At 39.6% G+C, this 20,733-nt stretch overlaps 1 protein-coding gene across 2 annotated transcripts in view; it reads right to left on the reverse strand.

Annotated features, from left to right (window-relative positions):
- Positions 1 to 20,733, reverse strand: part of LOC144781505 (cytochrome P450 2F2-like) — a 678,085-nt gene that overhangs the window by 579,877 nt on the left and 77,475 nt on the right. For both annotated transcript variants that reach the window (XM_078660390.1, XM_078660391.1), the window contains exon 2: positions 15,038 to 15,239. In XM_078660390.1, the coding sequence (XP_078516516.1) occupies positions 15,038 to 15,214 (177 nt within the window). In that variant the 5' untranslated portion in view covers positions 15,215 to 15,239. The remainder of the gene's footprint in view (positions 1 to 15,037; positions 15,240 to 20,733) is intronic.

Consider the following 20,733-nt stretch of genomic DNA (forward strand, 5'->3'; position numbering starts at 1 on the left):
ATTTCCATTCAGTTGTATGGTTCCCTTTTATGGGTACAATAAAAAAAACACAATTTGTATTTATTCCTAAAGGGCAATCTCTGATGAAATCTGTATCTCACTCATCAATAGTAGTACAACCACCTGTTGCTGAAGAAATGACTGGTGTAGCCTCTGCTCGTACTTCCTCATCACAGTCTGTAGTAAATAAGACTTCTCTACCTTCTTTAGCATCAAAATGGTTGAAACATGATCCTCCCTCTCCTGACAAGTCGTCACCACCTATTTCTTTGGAGTTCCTGCTGGAGGAGATTCGAGCTTTGCGTCCTTTTGTAGAGGAAACAAATAGCAAAATGCAGCTTCTAGACGAAAAGTGGTCTTCAATGAAAAGTAGAGTATCTGTAATGGAGCAGCAACTTTTGGTAGTCCAAGGCGAGACTCAGAGAATTAATTCTTTGTAAAGGGAAATCCACAGGCAAGAACAGCGCACTGAAGATTTGGAAAACCGAAACAGGAGAAACAATCTACATATTTATGGTTAGCCTGAAGCTTTGGAAGGAGACGATCCTTTCTCCTTTTTTCTGCCTTGCTGCCAAAGTTGTAAGACATGTCCTCCTCAACCTCACTCAACATTCAGAGAGCCCACTGGCTTAGTCCTCACCCATCATTGTCTGCATCTCCGGTCAAGCCTAGAGGTGTTAGCATCCTCTTCTTGAAATGTACAGACATGTTGTTAGTTGTCTCTGCAGCTAGGGCTAAACGTCAAGTGTCTTGGCAGGGTCAAAGGGTGTTCCTTTCTCAGGATGTCTCTAATGCCACCGCAGCTAGAATAAAAGAGTTTCTGTACCTTCGAGTTCCTCTCCGTTCTCTTAGAGCCAGATATGGCCTCTTCCATCCTTGCATTTTCAAAGTGACTTTCCAAAATAAGACTGTGTAATTTGAAGATCCTGCAGAACTTAAGAAGTTTATATACTCTCACACTTTGAGTAACAGGGACACTGCTGGTACTTCAAATGGTTGATTTATATTTGCTTATAACTATTGTGTGTCTCAATGTTATTGAATTATGGTCCTATTTTGTAATTCTTTATTATATTTTAATATATCAGACGATAAGTATTTGATATCTCTTATGATGTTCTCTTTTGTATCCTTGCAGGTTCGTCTGATGTACTTAACATGTTTGGTCCGTTTTCCTCATTGTTCTCTTCTTTCGGCCCTGGTGTGGCTCAGACTACCCCATCTTGAGCGTGTCATTCGCTCGTGTGTCGTCTCCACCACAGTGTTATTTCATTCTTGTCCTCTACAGGTATGTCTTTTCAGTCATCCTGTATGGATATGTACTGTTTCCTCTTTTGGCTTTTCTATTTCCCTTTTTTGTATTTCCCTTTTCTGTTTTTTGTTTACTTTGAACCTTTCCCTTTCCCTTTCTGCTCTCCTTCTTGATTTTGCTCTGCAGCTATTCTTTTCTTTCTTGTGGTAACTAGACATAATATCGGAAAAAAAATATAGAAAGGCCATAATATCGAAGTACAAATATAGAATGGTCAAAATATCGAGTGGACACAATATAGTAGAATTGAAGGTAAGTAATATAATATTGATTGTCAAAATACAGAAGTCAAAATAATCGAAGTATATAATATAGGCATTAAAATATATCGAATTTTTAATAATATCGAATTTTTTAAAGTGTTTTGTGTGTTAGTATATGTGAGAAAAGTGTATATATTTTTTTTGTAATGTATGTTTAATTTATTTTAAGTAATTAATTTTATGTTATTTAATTTTTGCGTAATTTAATTCTGTAGCAGGTTGTGGGTTTATAGGGGAATAGGGTGGGAAGTAATTTAATTTTATTAAATTAAATGCTAATTTGTAGCAATTATCAATGACTTTTAATTTAATTTTGCTTTTTAGTTCTGTAGCGGGTTGTAGGTTTATAGGGGAATAGGGTGGGAAGTAATTTAATTGTAAAATAATTAAATATTTTTATTTATTTATTGGTATTCATTTTGAATTTATTGTTAATTAATTTTTAATTGGTAATTACTTTTTATTACTTGATTCATTGATAAATTATTTTCCGTAGTGGGTTGTCGGTTTATAGGGGAATAGGGTGGGAAGTCATTTAATTTTAATTAATTACACATTAAAAATACTTTTTGTGTATTGATAATTAATTTACTGTTAATTATTAATTGGTATTAATTTTTATTCTTAATTAGTTTTTGTTATTGAAAATTAATTAGTTATTAATTCATTATGAATAGGTAGTACATTTTTAATATCTAATATCTATTTGTATTTCTAATTAATTTATTATTACATAATATTAAATTGGTAATTATTTTTTAATTAATGTTTTATTGGTATTGATATATAATTTATTTTTATTATATTAAATCATTACTTTCCCTACTGTTGCACTCTCTGGAGTGGGACTAGTAATTTTTATCCTTATCCAACGCTTTCCCTACTGTTGCACTCTCTGGAGTGGGAATAGTAATTTTTACGCCAACGCTATCCAACGCTTTCCCTACTGTTGCACTCTCTGGAGTGGGAATAGTAATTTTTACCCTCCCGCTATCCAATGCTTTCCCTACTGTTGCACTCTCTCGAGTGGGAATAGTAATTTTTACCCTCCCGCTATCCAACTCTTTCCCTACGGTTGCACTCTCTGGAGTGGGAATAGTAATTTTTACCCTCCCGCTATCCAACGCTTTCTTTAGTGTTGCACTCTCTGGAGTAGGAATAGTAATTTTTACCTGCTTGCTATCCAACGCTTTCCCTACTGTTGCACTCTCTGGAGTGGGAATAGTAATTTTTACCCTTCTGCTATCTAACGCTTTCCCTACTGTTGTACTCTCTGGAGTGGGAATAGTATTTTTTACCCCTACGCTATCCAACGCTTTCCCTACTCTTGCAGTCTCTGGAGTGGGAACAGTAATTTTTACCCCTACGCTATCCAACGCTTTCCCTACTGTTGCACCCTCTGGAGTGGGAATAGTAATTTTTACCCCTACACTATCCAATGCTTTCCCTACTGTTGCACTCTCTGGAGTGGGAATAGTAATTGTTACCCTCCCGCTATCCAACGCTTTCCTTACTGTTGCACTCAATGGAGTGGGAATAGTAATTTTTACCCCTAAGCTATCCAATGCTTTCTCTACTGTTGCACTCACTGGAGTGGTAATAGTAAATTTTACCCTCCTGCTATCCTACGTTAAAAATATTGTATATTTTTTAATATTATATATATATATATATATATATATATATATATATATATATATATATATATATATATATATATATGTATGTATTAAAAAATAAAATGTTATGTTTATTTTTTAACTTAAATTAATTATTTATTAATTTTAAGGTTGAGTATTTTGAAATATGTTTAGTTAACTATATTTATTATTTCATTTTTTTAATTACTTTTAAGACATTTAAAAAAATTCAATATTTTGACTAATTATATTTTTTACTACAATATTTTTGATTCAATATTTTTGTACTTACCTGTTTGTAGATAGGAATTCGATATTTTTGCATTATATATTTTGTCAACGATATTTTGGTAAGTTTATATTTTGGTATTCTATATTATGTCAGTGATCCCTTTCTTGTACATTATAATAACATTTTCTGTTCTACTCTTCACTTTTTTCTCTTAATATTCCTTTTTTCTACTCTTTGGCTGGCCTATTGCTCTTCCTATACTCCTTCACTACTGTCATTATTGATTTTGTTGCCAGGAAAAAGAAACGCACTCACATTCAGTGCAAGGCTTTATTAACTAATATCAAGCGCTTAAAACATCAATTTTATACGTACTCATCTGACGCTAACCAGCAGGAGCTTGTTCGCGCTAAGCTAGAGTTTAACAAGATATCTACTGATAATGCTTCATCTATTTTACTTCATAGGAGTGCTCAATATTATGAGGCCGCAAGAAAGTTGGATCACTATTTGCTAATTACCTCAAATCTAGAAAAGAGAGGACATTGATTGATTCTATTCAGTCAGCAGATGGGAAGCATCTTTTTAAAGATCAAGAAATCCTTGATGAATTTACAACATTTTATAACAATCTATATACTCCAGAAGCGCCCGCTTCTAATTCTCTTATTGATTCCTATTTCAGCAATATTCCACCTCCTTCATCCACTGATCTTGATTTTGATTCCCTAGACTTGGTTATTTTGCACCAATAAATTACCAGTTCTCTTAACTCACTAAAGAAAAATAAATCCCCTAGCCCAGATGGTTTCTCAGTAGAATTTTACTTACACTTTTCAAATTGTCTACTCCCCAAACTCTTTATACTATTTCAATATATCTGTACCACTGGTAATGCAAGCAGTACTTTTTGAGAAGCCTCTCTTTGTCTCCTTCACAAAGAAGGTGAATATCCCAAACTCTACAAAAATGATTGCCCTATATCCTTAATAAATGTAGACTATAACATTGTTGCTAAACTTTTGACATTACTTCCTGAATCACTACTACCCCTTCTACCCTTCTAATTGGTCCAGAACAATGTGGTTTTGTAAAGGGCAGATTAACCTCTTATAACTCTCGGTTATTTTTCAATGTTCTAAGTAAGGCATCTACTCTATCTCATTCCCTGGCTGCAATATCTATTGATGCAGAAAAAGCTTTCAATAGAGTTGAATGGTCCTTTTTATTTCAGTCACTCCATTGGCATTGTTTTCAGTCTAAATTCATTTCCCTGGTTTCTTTACTTTATACGGCACCTACTGCTTCCACTATTGTTAATGGTCTTGTATCGAAAAGATTCTCACTTCACCGTGGTGTCCGACAGGGTTGTCCTGTATCTCCTCTCCTTTTTATTATTTCTCTTGAACCCTTTCTGGCTCTCATCCGCTATGAAACTTCTATTTCTGTTTTTTTTACACGGAGATCAACATTTGAAGCTTTCTGCCTACGTGGATGATATCTTACTCTTTATATCTAACCCAGAACTTTCTATCCCCCCATTATTGCATGAATTCTCAGACTTTTTGTCCGTATTGAGTTAAAAAATTAACTTAGATAAAACAGAGATTCTTCCCATATCCAAATGTTGTTCTCAACATCATTCCAACTGGGTTTCATTAGAATAGTTAAAAAATTAAATACCTAGGGATTTGGTTCACAAGCTCTATTTCGGACTTGATTAAATAAATATTAAATACATTCTTGATCACATTTCCAAACTGCTCTCCTCCTGGAATCCTCTTTTTCTTTCCTAGATTCTATCAAAATGATGATCACCACTATTATGTTATATATTCTCTCAATGATTCCAGTTGATATTCTTTCTATCTATTTGAAAAAACGTAACTTCGTACTTTCCAAATTTTTGTGGAACAATACAAAATCCAGAATCTCTTTATCCCACCTTAGAAAACTCAAATCCACCGGAGGGGTGAATTTTCCAAATTTGAGATTATATCATGAAGCCTTTTGTCTTAAACACGCCTCTGAGTGGCCCCAAGCAAACATTTCTCCTTTCACCCCTTTATTGGTAAATATTGAGCGCCGTCTCTCTTCCCCTTTCTCTTTCCTGGAAGTTCTGTCTTTCACGGCCAAGACCAGTCTCACATCTCTTCCATTATTTAAACATACTTGCTAACTGTTAAAACCTTGTTGTCAACCAAAGAAAATGTCTAAATGTCTAGAAACATGTTCTTGCATTCTCCTCTTTGGCATGATCATTTTCTCATCATTAATAATAGACCTTCATTTCTGGAGCTCCTGGAGATCTAAAGGCATTATCTGTGTTCAAGATATATTTGATGGCACTTCTCCTTGCACTTCTCCTTGCTCTTTACCCCAGGACCCCAACTAATTTTAAATGTCCTTGCTCCTTTCAGCATAAGTTTTCATTACTTATTGAAGCACTATTTGAAGCCTTCTAGTCCCTTTCTTCTGAAGATTCTTTGTCTACCCAGGATCGAGTTCCTAGAATCCTATCAGCATCCCCAAAGACCTCTCTCATTTATTAATCTCTCAATTCCATTAACCCAGAGCGATCTAAGACTAAGATTGAGCTCGCCTAGGAGGCAGATTTTGGTTGTGAATGGAGCAATGACTTTTGGAGCAAGTTATTGGCCACATCATTGGACTGGATCATCTCGTTCCTTGCCGGAAGAACCCAGAGAGTCCGCCTCCCCCTTTTAGATCAGAGGGCACCGAAGTCATCTGCGGCGTACCACAAGGATCTTCACTCAGTCCCACCCTCTTCAACGTATACATGAGTCCCCTCGCATCCATCGCGCGCCAACACAACCTCAACATTATCTCCTACGCAGACGACACCCAGCTGATCCTCTCCCTCACCAAAGACCCTAATACCGCTAAAACCAATCTTCACGAAGACATGAAAGAAGTAGCCGAATGGATGAAAAACAGCCGCCTAAAACTAAACTCGGACAAAACGGAAGTCCTCATCCTAGGATCATCCCCCTCTGCCTGGGACGACTCATGGTGGCCACCGGCCCTGGGCACAGCACCCATACCTACAGATCACGCACGTAACCTGGGCTTCATCCTAGACTCCTCCCTCTCGATGACCAGACAAGTCAACGCCGTCTCATCCTCATGCTTCAACGTACTTCGCATGCTCAAAAAAATCTTCCGTTGGATCCCCACCGATACAAGAAAGACTGTCACCCACGCACTGGTCACTAGCCGACTGGACTATGGAAACACCCTCTACGCCGGAACCACAGCCAAATTACAGAAAAAACTCCAACGCATCCAAAACGCATCAGCAGAATAATACTGGACATCCCTCGTCAAGCTCACATTACCGGTCACCTGAAAGACCTCCACTGGCTTCCCGTCAACAAGAGAATAACGTTCCGTCTCCTCACCCACGCACACAAGGCCCTTTACAACCTAGGACCTGAATGCCTCAACACACGACTGTCCTTCTACACACCCACCCGCCAACTACGATCCTCCAATCAAGCCCTCACCACAATTCCGCGCATCCACAGATCCACCATGGGAGGAAGATCCTTCTCCTACTTAGCGGCCAAAAGATGGAATTCTCTCCCCACTCACCTCCGCCTTACACAGAACCACATTTCCTTCAGAAAACAACTTAAAACCTGGCTATTCGATAAATAATGCACACCCTCCCCCAAGCGCCTTGAGACCCTCTGGGTGAGTAGTGTGCTATACAAATTCCTGAACTTGAACTTGAACTATCGTTAAAAATATCTAGATCTGCATCTACTACTCAATCTATGTTTTTCTATATCACAGACTTTATTTCACTCCCATTTCCATTGCTCATTTTACACACTCTAACAATAAAACCTGTTGGTATTGTGATCATACCTTGGCTGACCTCTATCACCTCCTTTTTTCATGCTCTCCCGTAGCTTCTTTTTGGTTACAAATTTGGCCGCGGATCTTGAATATTTTTTATCTAAATATTCCATTATTGTATACCCTCCTATTTATGGGAAGTTTATCAGAGTAACAACGGATTTTATCTCATGAACATGGGCTGTTTGACCTCATATTAGCTTTAGCTTTTCAACAAATTACACTCAATTGGAAATGCCCAAATAAGCTTTCAGTCAAATCTTGGTGGAACACTGTATGCCATTATCATAGATTGAACATAGCGTTTGCCCCCTGTTGTTACCCACAGATAAATAAATCTTTTTTGGTTACCCCTAATTGTTTATTTAAATAAACTCTCTATTTCTCAGATTTCCAGTAACCGGTCAGAAAACTTTCAACCTCCAATGAGTTTCTTGCATTTCTTTTATTTCTTTGCCTTTTTTCTCCTGTTTAATATTAATTATATTGTAATATTTTTATGGAAAATATGTTATTTGTATCCTCTTTTATTCTAATGAGTATTTAAAGTGTTATTAAATGAACACCCAGCAGCTGAGTGAAAAGGATCATATTCAATGGTAACGGTATGCCTGCACCCGCACCAAAGTTGTCTGTCCAAACATAAAAGCACATACGTGCAAGTTTAACTTACTGAAATGAAAACGTGCTCAAAGGTGAACAGACATTGCGTGCACAAAAGTATCAACAAGCCTTCTATGAATGGAGTGTGCTTGACATGCAACTGACGCTGTTAGAATCAAACATGCTTAGAGCTTTCTTGCAGGTGGACCGCTACGGCCACCTCTGAATGGGAATCCAGTACAACCCCGAATGCACCTTGTATAGAAGATGTGCATATAAGTGGCTACCACTTAACAGGCAGAGTCACGCCATACTTCTCCTCCACAAGTGCTACTGATGGCGAATCCTGCAGGATTGTTGTTTTTTAGTGAACATATATACGTACGGCATACGTAGCTTATTAGTGTGCCAGATGAGTTATTCTTAAAGGTGTAGACCATGCAAAGTGAAAAACACAACTTTTAAAGAAACCCTGTGCACCAGTAAAGATTGAAACTGTAACTCAAATAAAATAGTAGTATAAAATGTATATCAATTAACAGTAAAACTGCACAATATGAACAATGAAACTAAAACATGAAGAATGAAAAATAATAATGTAAATTATGATGGTGGTCAATAGCCAAAACAGCTGAGGTTCCCAATTTAATGGCAAAAATACTAAACAAGAATCTCATAGGAAGCACACATATTCCAATCTGTCATTCATCCCAAGCAGCTGCATAGAATTCAATTTTTTAATTCAGAAAAATTCCTATCTCGCAAGTTGTTTATAAGGATCCATGTCAGGTCTCAGTTTCATTACTTCTATGATGGTAAAACGTAGTTGCGCTATATTGTGCCCAGCTTGAAGCCAATACATTACAGTTGAATTGTGGTTTGTGATATTGCTTTTGTTTTCAGTTATAACGTAACATGTGTACTTGTAAAGCGCACGTTCTCCCAAGAGATGTTTATTGTTATTCAACTCAATGGGCCTCATTTTATCGAACTCAGATAGATAAAAGGCTGAGTGGACCCGCCAGGATTTGAACCTGTGACCAGGAGGTCAAACACAGGCACCTGCAGTGGACGCATTAGTCCACTGAGCCACCAGCCCCGGCTATCAAGGTATCTGGATTTTAATTTTACGCTCAGTTTTGACCACGTATAATTTATCAAAAGGACGTAACTCACATTTTCAGTGTCGCAAGTAGTTGAATGTTTTAGTTGGTAAACATCCTTTACAACGAAACTTTTACCACGCAGTACCTTTACAACGCAGGTATTACAACGCAAGTTCACTATCCAGCGCCCCCCAACGCAAGTCGTTGTAACGACTTGCGTTGTAATACCTGCGTTGTAAAGGCATGCGTGGAAAAAGCATGCGTTGTAACGACATACATCCGTTTTAGTTTTATTTTGATGCTGTTATTCACATTATTGTAATGGACGCAGTCTGCACATATTTGCATTCCTCCGTGTTCAGCTTTGTCTGAGCTTTTCTTGCTTCACAGTAGTTCTTTCAAATTTCAAGTATGTGGAAAGGCAAAAATTTTTTTTTTTGTGTGTTATAAATTCATTAGATCTGGTTCAGTTTGGATGATAGCCCAATGTCTATTGATGATGGATTTGACTGTGTGTGGTTTAGTGGAATGTTTTAATACGCATACCATTGCATGGCCTTTTGATGGCTGGGTTTTGGTCTACAATTCATGTCTGTCAAATTTAGAAACAGGATGAATAGCTTCTTCAATAAAATTTTGTGGATATCTCTGTTGTTTGAATCTTATTGAAAATTAATCAATGGTGTCGGATAATTCCGATGGATCGGAAACAATTCTTTTGAGTTTGATAAATTGTGACTACGGTGAATGGTGTTTGAGTGGGAATTGATGGAAGCTGTTAAAATGTAAAAAGGGATCTTACGTTTATTAATCTGGGGTAAGAATTTTATATGGCCATTGCATTGATTGAGCCTGTAAATCTTGTCCTCCATTAAATTCCGATGACCGTTCTAAATCATGGAAATGTCATCAATGTATCTCTTGTATAGGACTTGGTTTTGTTGCCATGCCCCTTAATGAAGTATGAAGTCATGTTTGAAAATTGACATGAAGATATTCGGATATGTGGAGGTCGGGCAAAGCCCATAGATGTGCCAATGCATTGTGCATAAAACCTGTTGTTACATTGAAAGTAGCTATGAAGTAGAGTGAAATGTAATAGTTCCAATAGGAAGATCTTCTTAGCCCTTATAGGTCCCAGATCAAGAAGTGCCCATTCTACTGTTTTTAAACCTTCATTACGAGGAATTGAAGTGTATAATGAATTTACAGCAATGGTGCACTGCCACCATTCTTCAATGTGGTCTGTACCCAATCGAGTGAGGCTATTAACAAACACAGTGTGTGTCTCCCATTCTTGTACAATGGTTTGGAGAAAAAAAATCGAAATATTTTCCAATCTGTTCAGAAATTGACTCGCAGGCTGATACAATTGGTCTAAAAGGTGGATTAGTGACATTTTTATGTATTTTGGGTAACATATACAGTTGTGGACTGCGTGTATATTCTATGTACGAATAATTGAAAGTGTGACTGCTGTTCAGGAAAGGGACATTGTGAAACATGGATGAAATATTCTAAATCTTGAATTACCACATATTTACATGAATTACATCAGCCTATGGAGTAATTGGTATGAATAAATTTAACTAAATATGATTGAATTCCTGAGTAGACTATGCATTTTTTGACGACGCATTATAAAAAAAACATATGTTTTTAAGGGAAGTTCGACTAGAGTCAGAAGGCGGATATCCGCCTCTGAAAAATGTATCTCAGTTGTTTGTCATAGTGCAATACCAGACACTGCACTGTACACCGGTACGCACACAGAAAAATACTGTGGAGTAACGGCAATAAGATTGATTAGAATGGAGGGCACAGAGGTAACATTGTACACGTGTTATTTATTATGTCATATCATCCTACACCATGTTATGGTATTGTAGGACATGCTATAATAATGTTAAGCTAAAGCTTCTTTTGGAAAGCAACAGTCATCACTCAGGTCTGAGTGGGACACTGAGATACTAAAAGATCTTCTGCAAGGTGTGTTGATCTAAGAAGCCTCCTTGAATACAGTGTGATCTGCAGGGCCATCCTGAGTTGGGGATCAATCGTTATGTAAAGACTTTTAACCTTGGTCCCCGAGTGTGGCAGACAATGAGTTGTGATGGTGATGTCAGCATTTCATACTACGGAAAATGTATAAAAGTTCGTAAAATGTTTTTGTGGTGGGTGTCTACCTCGCCTAAATAAAGTATAGTGAGACAGAAACAAAAGAAGGGGTAGAGCTGAGGTTAAATTGAGAGAATTTTTTTCCGGAAACCAGTCTCCGGGTTGTATCTTGCAAATTAATTTCAGGAACGAATTTGCATAAAAAATATAATGTGTGATACCGACAAAGCATATTTCATTATCAAAAGCTAATTTTAAAAACTTGATGATTTCAAAAAGCTGGTGATCACTGAAGAAAATATCAGACACATTCTTCAGAGTGGCCTTTCAAGTATTAAAGAAATATATCACTTTTAATAACAATAAAGCTTGCCCAACCTTGGTCTAAGACAAGGCACTCATCTTAGGGCTAGGGCTCAGTTCACCCTACGACTCTATATTAACACATTTCCATACTAATAAATCTGGTTCCCCGGATGCTGCTTGGCCCACTCAGCGGACTTCATCTTGTAATGGATCTTATAACTCCACACCTTATTTTGCTTTGTAATGCTTGCTTTTCTCCTGCAGATCTACTGTGACATTGGAAAGAAAAGTTGGTTATTTCACTGTTAAGAACTGCTCAATGGCAGACTCATCAGTACTTACTAATGACCCATTGTTTTGCTTTCATTGCTTTCCAAGGACTGTGACGTTCCGTGGCGCAGGAGCCTGCTCCATATTTAGGATGCAGCACAAAGCCACTAAATGCTACCTCGTAAATAGTGTTCCCTTCAAAGCATTTTTATCATTTAAAGGGGTGTGCAAAGGGTTTTGCAGGGGGCGTTCTCAGCAATATCCATGGCTTTTTGACATTGCCCCAGATTTACGAGAAATAGTAAATCTGAGGCAGCGACAAAAATGTACACCTCCCCAGGGGAGGCATAAGGGAGCCCCATCAAGGAGAAATATCTTTATTTCTTCTTGTTTTCCTTTTTCTATGTGTGCTGCATTCTGAGGCACACATATTAAGAGGAAAAAGCCTCTTGTGATTGTTTTTGTGCATGCAGTTATCCTTTCCTGCACAAAAATAATCATCCCCGCAATGCGGGCACCCTTGCACAATGGTGCAAAGGTGCCTGTGTTGACTCACGGCAGGCCATTGTGTGCTGTCACAGGGGAAAAGGACATGAATGCACCGTATCTGATGGATACGGTGTATTCCTGCCATTTTCTTTGAGCAGTAGGGCAGCGAAGCAGGAGAGCCTGCTTCACTGCCCAATGGCAAAACCTCACAAATGAAGCCCTGGGTTTTTAGTAAAAGTCAAAAACAGACACTAAAAAGTCTTCATTGGCTACCTATGACACTTGCATGTTAAAGCTCTCTGAATTATTCATAGAGATTACTATAACCTTGCATCTGCTTTTATTTGATCTAGAGTTAAGTTTCACATTTGCAAAAAAACTCTTCGCTACGAGGATGCCTCTGTATTTGCTATTCCTCTGATTTTCTGTACCCGATTGGGAAGATGAGCTTACTCCTACTCAGCACCTTGGTTGTAAAACGCCCTCCCTAGTCACCTTTATTTAGGAAATGACCACCTGGCTCCCCCATGTGGGTGGAGGAGCGTTGCCCCACTGCTTTCTCGCACTGGGAGAAGCTGAAACATAAAATGGTAAAAATACAATTTTATGGTCCTGCTTCGGACACTGCGAGAAAGCAGAAGGGTTTGGTTTTGTGGAGGAGAGGCTAGCCCAATGTTGTGGGCGCTAACTGTTTTGTCAACGCTAGGGCCAACCAAACCAGTCATGCACACTCTCCTGCGTTCTCCATGTAGGCTGCATAAAGCCTGCATCGAGAAAACAGCCTCCCTATAGACGCCTGTGCAGTCGACGTCCCAGCCAATCACAACGCTGCATTGCAGCCTTGTGATTAGATTAGGAGAGGGCGGCTGCCTGCGGCTGCCTGCGGCTACTTCCTGGCAGGATGAAGCGACGTGGGATCTGACGGCCGAAGGTAAGGTTTTTTTGTTTTTTTTAATTAAAATGATCCCCCTGTCCAACCCCCGCACCCCAACCTGCGAGACATGCCGGACACGACTGCCTAAAGTTTCTTAAGGGCATTCTGCTAAATAAATACATCTGAGTCAAACCCAGAGCCAGGACACGCTCATGGGTAGCAGCAGGCACAAGTCTGGGGTACACGCGGGTGGATGGGGTCCACCCACTATTTTCACAGGGTGAACGCCTTCCACCCTGCCAAGAATTTGGGCCCCACTGAATAATGTGCTGATCTTGTCCAGGTGTAATTTCCAAACACCAGGACACTTTCAGCAGCATCTGCACTTGGTCTGCTTTCCATCTGCAACTGGCACCAATGTGCAGGCAGGGACGGGGCTTTCTTTTTAAACACTCCTGCTGGGTCCATAAAATAGGCGGAATTCGAGGGGTTCTCAGGCTTCCTTTTGTTCGTGTCTCCTGGCTGGGATAAGTCATGAGCCTCACACCTGATGCAAATGAAGCGGAGGGGAAACAAAGGCTCACACCTTGTTAGCACTTCACACATACTTAAGAGAGGCTGTTTTTCACTTTGTTCAGTCCCTGTTTAGGAGATATGCATGCACTGTAGGAATGTCAGATGTGTTGGTATTTCCCAGTTGTTACACAAAGCAAATTGCATTTATATAGCGCTTACTTCCCTGAGTTGAAATAATTTAAGTGCCGCTATTTTTTCTTGTATAGCCCTGCTCATGCCAATTCAGGGTGTTAGAGCGCTTTACATCAACACATGCATATTACATGTACAATAAATTATATAAGTTTGTTAATGAATGAACAGTATGTGTTACATAAAACTGGGAGATTGCAAGGTGTAGAAGTCACATATCATCTTCCATAGCTCAGGTTGCTATTATCATTGCAATGCGCTCAAATGTACACATGATAGACCTGCTAAACATATATGTGAGGGCTTTAGATCTGATGTCACTTACTGTGATTCCACTTCCTGTAAAGTCGTGGCTTGTGATGCCACTTTCTATGATGTCGATTCCTGTGATGCCATGTGTGATGTCATGCGCCGTGATGTTGTGCACCGAGATTTCACGCACTGTGATGTTGTGAGTCATGATGTTACCTGCATACTGCCTAACTAGGTTAGTCCCCCACTTCTTTTTTAGGTCTTGTGCCCTGGGTAGCAGTATTGCAGTTGTACTGGACAAAGGAACTTATTTGCATGGATTTTTTTTTCTTCCAAAATGATTACAAGGCACATAGGACTGTAAATATTTGTTAAATTGGGATTGTTTGTAGAAAATCTAGGGCCCTTGTAATGAGCTGACCCTTTTTCCTATCCTTGCACAAACATGAAGATCGGAAACATGATTTTTTTGGCAATCTCTACATTCCAGCAATTTCTCGCAAATAAACCTGGTGAAATATACCAGGGGAAAATACTCAGCAAATACCAGAACAGGAAGGTTTTTCTGTGGTACATGTGCGATAAATTTCAACCCCCAATACAAGGCATTCGTAATTAGGTACTTAAAAATCATTGCTATACATACATTTTTTCAAAAATCACAGACTTTACTAATTCTGATGAGCAAGATCACTCGAATGGGACGCCATTTTATAATTTATGACTGATCCAGAAAGTGATTAGCCACACTTCACTGGGGTAATATTTTTTTCATTTGCATTTACCATGCTAACCTAAGGTTTTGTAAACTGGATCCACGCCCTCCATTTAATTTCTTAGCTTATTTAGGGTTACCTAGCAAAGAGGAAGTTTTAGTTCACACCCAAGACAGAGCAAAGTACAGAGCATGTACATCCAATGGCATTGTGACATTTAATTACATTACATTTGCAGAACAGAAGCACAGAAAGCACATTACCTTCATGAGTGAACTGACTAGGTCATTAATGTTGACTTGCAGTAAGTTGCCTATAAAAGGCAGTGGCATCGGGCCAGGTGGAAACAGAGATTTTTTTGCCCACCATTTCCAATAAAAAAAGGCAAAATAGGTGATGCATAATATTGAGAGAAGAATCAGTGCTTCCAACAACTCCATCCCGGACACCAGCAGACCACTTCACCTGGAAAACATGAAATATTACAATGAGAACTGCCACTGGCTTCTGGGATGTTTAGCATTGCATTAACCCAGGAAGAGTCCAAGGTATCTAGTTGTGGGCATATTCTCAAGAAGGGACACCTTCCTGTACATAAACAAACCTCCCTGCTTGCACCCAGAGTGCAAGGGTGCCTGGGTTCGCGCTAAGTAGTGAAACTTAGCACCATCACAGGGGGAAACGCGAGGCTTCCCCATATACTTGAGAACAGGGTGCAGCCTCGCGTTTCTGAAGTGGAGGAGAGAGGCGTTAAGCCAAGAAGGCTCACCTCTCTCTTCGCCACTTCCTTGAGAATATGGCCCATAGTGTCTAACAAAGCTTTCGGTTGGTGAGCTGGGTAAAATTTGTATAATCTCCTGTGCAGACATTATGGGACATGTGGTAAAATAAGTATGCAGTATTACAAATTATTACGCACTTTGCACTATTTCTTGCCACGAAATGCATCCTGCGGGAGGATTTTTTTTTCAAAATAGCACGAAATTGTGTGTGATGCGGTCAAGATCATCTCGTGTTTATGTTCTTCACATGTTCCTGCGATAGAATTTTTACCTGAACGAAGTATCAGCTATGACATTCTGTAAGGACATAGGGACCCATTAGCATGGTGGGCAGATCGCGACCGCCCAACCGGAGATGGCGATCCGCTTGCCAAATCACCCTGCCGGACGGCCTTTTACCCCCCACCACATTAGCATGGCGGGGGTATCGCGGCGGTAGGCTATCGTCATGATTGCCTAACAGGCGGAAAAGGCCTATAATATGGTGGCGGCACACCCATATTATGATGTGGGCGGTGTTATGCCTTGCCATGGAAAGGCATGCAGGAATCGCTTTGGGGGGTGTGGGGGGCTGCACTTGGGGGGTACCCATGGAACCCTCCCACATTGGCATACACAAGGTGGCGGGCACCTCTCGGTGACTGTCACGTTGTGCATGTCAATGCACTCCATGCATTTTCTACATTGTGGCGGGTGCTGCTCACAGCACCGCATGCCACAATGTTGAATATGCGGGATGCGTCCGCCAGGGTGGCGGCTGCATCCTAATTGGCGGTGCGAGACTGCCGCACCACTGATGGCCGGTCCCAGCACCACTAGGGTGGCAGGCGGACTCAGTCCGCCCGCCATCCTAAAGGACCCCATAATCTCAGGCATTTCACATGACAACTGTAATGCGAAATGCCAGAAATTAGCATAAATTAAATTTTGCCCTGAACTTCTGATAATGTGCTGTTTTTATGATTCCTTAGCATTTCCATCTCTGGCTGCTTCAGGCGAAGTCTTTTTCTTTCAGAACAGCTAGGTCCTTATTCACGGGGAATTGGCGTAGGGCAACATGCAAGCCTTCTTGCCACACTGCCCTACGTCAATGTGAAAGGGCAGGAATGCACTGTATTTCTGAAATACGGTGCGTTCTCGTCTTTTCCCCCTGCCCTGGGGCGCACTTTGCTGCCTAGAGCAATGCAGGCAGGATTGTTTTTGTGCAGGATATCAAATTGCTTCTAATTGTTTCAGCTCCTACAATGCAATACTTTAGACAGAAACATATTCTGTCTCCTGGTGTTCTTTTTCATAATTGCTCTTCCTGGAGAGACAATTTCATGCCTTCTTTTGTCTCCAATGCTTTCCTTTCCAACTCCTGTGGCTTTAGTCAATCCTGCTCTTCCTCCTTGACTTTATACAACCATAAACCACTTGATCACCCAAATATCGCAAAGTACCCTACCCTCTTCTGTTTGCCTCTACTGTTTAACTCTACTTCATCTTTCCCAATATCATTTCACTTATTTTCTTATTACCCTCCAACTGCCCAATATTCCACGAAGCTCCTCAACCTATTCAGCCTCTAACTCCCTCTTTACTGATATCTTCTTCCTAACCATCATGCCTACCCTCCACCTCTGCACACCCTTTGCTGCATTATCTCTGTCTCACCTTTAGAATTCTCCAGGCAGCTTCAGCCTGTTAGTACGTTGATCCCCATCAGCCATACTACATCTGTCCAACTATAACACAAGATAGAAGGGTGTCATATTTCCTCCTAAATTACTTCACTGACCCGTGTCCTTCACCCCCTCTGTATCCTTTCCTTAAACTCAGTTTTTAGCATTCTTACTCAGCCATCTTCTTTCATTTTCTAAACCTCTCTCTGCTCTTTATGTCTCAATTCACCTACCTGCTATTCCCTTTTCTTCCCTCAGCAAATTTTCTTATTTATTTAATTATTTTTAGAGTTTTCTGTAGAGCGAACCAGACGCAAGGAAGGGTAACAGAGCGCTTTACATAGTGAACAAGGTATGCATAGAACATTTGGTACAAACATAGCATACAAAACAAAGCATACAAAGTAACAACATAGTATAACAGAGTTTGTGGGATAAAAGCAGAGTAGAGAACTGTTCTGAGCAAAAGGAGTCAATTCGAGATTGTGAATGTCTTAGCATCAAAAAATCAATGTTCGGAGAGTATGGACAAGTTTGAGGTTGTAAGCTGACTCGGTGTTTGTGCGGATTTTAATGGAGGAACTTGCTCATCAAGAATGATTTTGCTTCCTTTTTGAACTTTTTGCACTCTTGCTACTGTCCTTTATGAGCACAGACACAATATAATTAGAATACATTGGAGAACACCACTGAAACTCAAGTGTGACGCCCAACTAATCAAACTGGCCTCCTTGAAAACCCACACTCTGCCAACCATGCACAACAAATAGAGCAGACCTTTATTTAACCACAAAAGATGCTCAGGTCTTGTCAGGTGGTATATGCACCACTGACAATGTGTATATATAAATTACATGCATGCAACATTATTTTATTCTAATAAAGGATAGGATGTCAATTTGCAATATTTTTGCATCCAGAAAGAGCTAACTGGCATGAGTTACCTTCTACTGAGTGCAGCTTAATATGGGTGCATAGCCAAGTCCTTACCTTTTTTCCAACTATCAGGTCTGCAGCAATGTTCCTTTTTTGTTTGTCAAAGGAAGCAATCTTTATACTTTTTACAATTGTTCAGAGACCATAAGATGAACAACAGAAAATACAGAGGAAAATAAATATTCCCATCATATACAATGTAATGCATGCAAAGAATCAATACATATGCCTTTAAGAAACAAAAGAGCAGAAAAGAAAAGGAAGGGAGACCTAGTTATCATATGATTCAAGCAAATGTGTTCCATATGCAATCAAATTTTTACAATAAGCGCGCGCTTCTAGTTCTAGCTATTTTCCGAACAGTGGCTCTTAAACTATATTTACACACTTATACAATTAAATACCCATAGATTTAAGTAAAAAAGAAAAAGAGAAAATGCCTGATATAAACATAGTATCACAAATATCCATGTACATAATATAAATAATTTTAATGGAAAGCAAAAGGGCGCTCAGACAGTTACACTCATACTATACATATCACATCACATAACATGTAAAAAGTCAAAAAACAATGGCATTGGAAAATATATACAACATTTAACACAGTGCACAATCAAACAATATGTCCTCAGAGCATTCATAAATTAATTAGTTATTGAAAGGAGCTCCGTGTGCGACGTCCATCGTCCACGCGACCGGCAAGCCAAAAACAGCAGAAGATAAGAGGGTGCCATACTTCCTCCTAACTTACTTCACTGACCCCCGTGTCCTTCACCCCCTCTGTATCCTTTCCTCAGCTCAGTTTTTAGCATTCTTACTCAGCCATCTTCTTTAATTTTCTAAACCTCTCTCTGCACTTTATGTCTCAATCAACCTACCTGCTATTCCCTTTTCTTCCCTCAGCAAATTCCGTTATCTATTTTATTTATTTTTAGAGTTTTCTATAGCGCGAACCAGACCCAAGGAAGGGTAAAAGAGCGCTTTGTCCACGCGACCGGCATGCCAAAAACAGCTGTCGGCTGGACAATGGACGTCACACACGGAGCTCCTTTCAAAAACGAATTAATTTATGAATGCTCTGATGCTGCCAAGAGTTCTATACCTTGCCGGAACATTGCCCTATCAGTATCATTAGTTGACGCCCCCCATGGATGACCTCGTATTCAGTGTATGACTTTCTTATATACAGGACTCCCTTGCTTTACTAGTAATTTTAAATTAGGGAAACATTACTTGTTGGATTAAAAGAGGAGTATCCTGTGGAACAGATTTTAAGAAAACTTTATTAAGTGGTCGCTTCTCACTCCTGAAGCTTATTGTCCTGATGATGACCCTTTAAACAACCCTGGGTTGAAACGCCGTCGACGCCTCCAACATGGCCTAAATTTCAGAGGACATTATTGTTTGATTGTGTACTGTGTTAAATGTTGTATATATTTTCCTCTGCCATTGGGTTTTTTACTTTTTACATGTTATGTCTTGGGATATGTATAGTATGAGTGTAATTGTCTGAGCGCCCTTTTGCTTTCCATTAAAATTATTTATATTATGTACATGGGTATTTGTGATTTTATGTTTATATCATGCCTTTTCTCTTTTTCTTTTTTACTTAAATCTATGGGTATTTAATTGTTTAAGTGTGTAAATATAGCTCAAGAGCCACTGTTCGGAAAATAGCTATTATAGCCCCTGGCTCCTGTTCTAGGGTTGTAGTTAGATAACGCTTCTAGTTCTAGCCAACGCCCTTTCCCTCTCACAAATCTCTTTCATAATTGACCGCAATTCTGCTGCTGTGGGGAGTTTTGGCGAGATCCATGCCCTTACAATACAAAGTCAAGTTGCAACTAAAGTAATAAAAAAGAAAGACCTCAAACCAAAGTTGGCTTCCACCTTATAACCTAACATGATGTCTTTTTCCGTGTGAGAAAAATCCAACGCTAAGCGACTACTGGTAATTTGCGTAACTTCATTCCAGAATATATCAAGCTTGGGGAAGGTTCCAAACAAATGCACAATATTTGCTGCCATCATTCCGCATTTTGATTCGATTGGCATATTTTTAGAGCGCAGCGAATGCCTGAGTGCGTCTTGGTGCTGGAAACGGAACATCTGAGCGGTTTTGACGGGAATACAAGATGGATCCGTTGTTAAAGAGCCAGGTTTTTAGCACCTTTCTGAAGGATAAGAGTGAAATGCTGCTCTTTATGGAAATGGGCAGCTGGTTCCAGATCTTCACTTTTCCCAGCAGGAAGCTTCTTCTATCCCAACGAGCCGTCTTAAACTTGGGTGCCTGCAGAAGTTTTGTATAGGTAGATCTTAAACTTCTGGCTGGCGTATACCATTTCAGGTACGTTCTCAAGATTTGCGGCCCTGTACCCTGTAGAGATTTTAAAGCCAGCCATTGGGATTTAAACTCAATCCACTTTTTCACTGGGAGCCAACGGAGAGCTCTTAAACCGCGGGAGTCTAAGTTTAACCTAGGAATATCTAGTACTAATCTGGCTGCAGCGTTCTGCAAACACTGCAGTCTAAGAAGATGTTGGGACTGCATCCCCATGTATAGGGCATTCCCAT

Source organism: Lissotriton helveticus, chromosome 9 (assembly GCF_964261635.1).
Source record: "Lissotriton helveticus chromosome 9, aLisHel1.1, whole genome shotgun sequence".
Classification (NCBI taxonomy): Eukaryota; Metazoa; Chordata; class Amphibia; order Caudata; family Salamandridae; genus Lissotriton; species Lissotriton helveticus.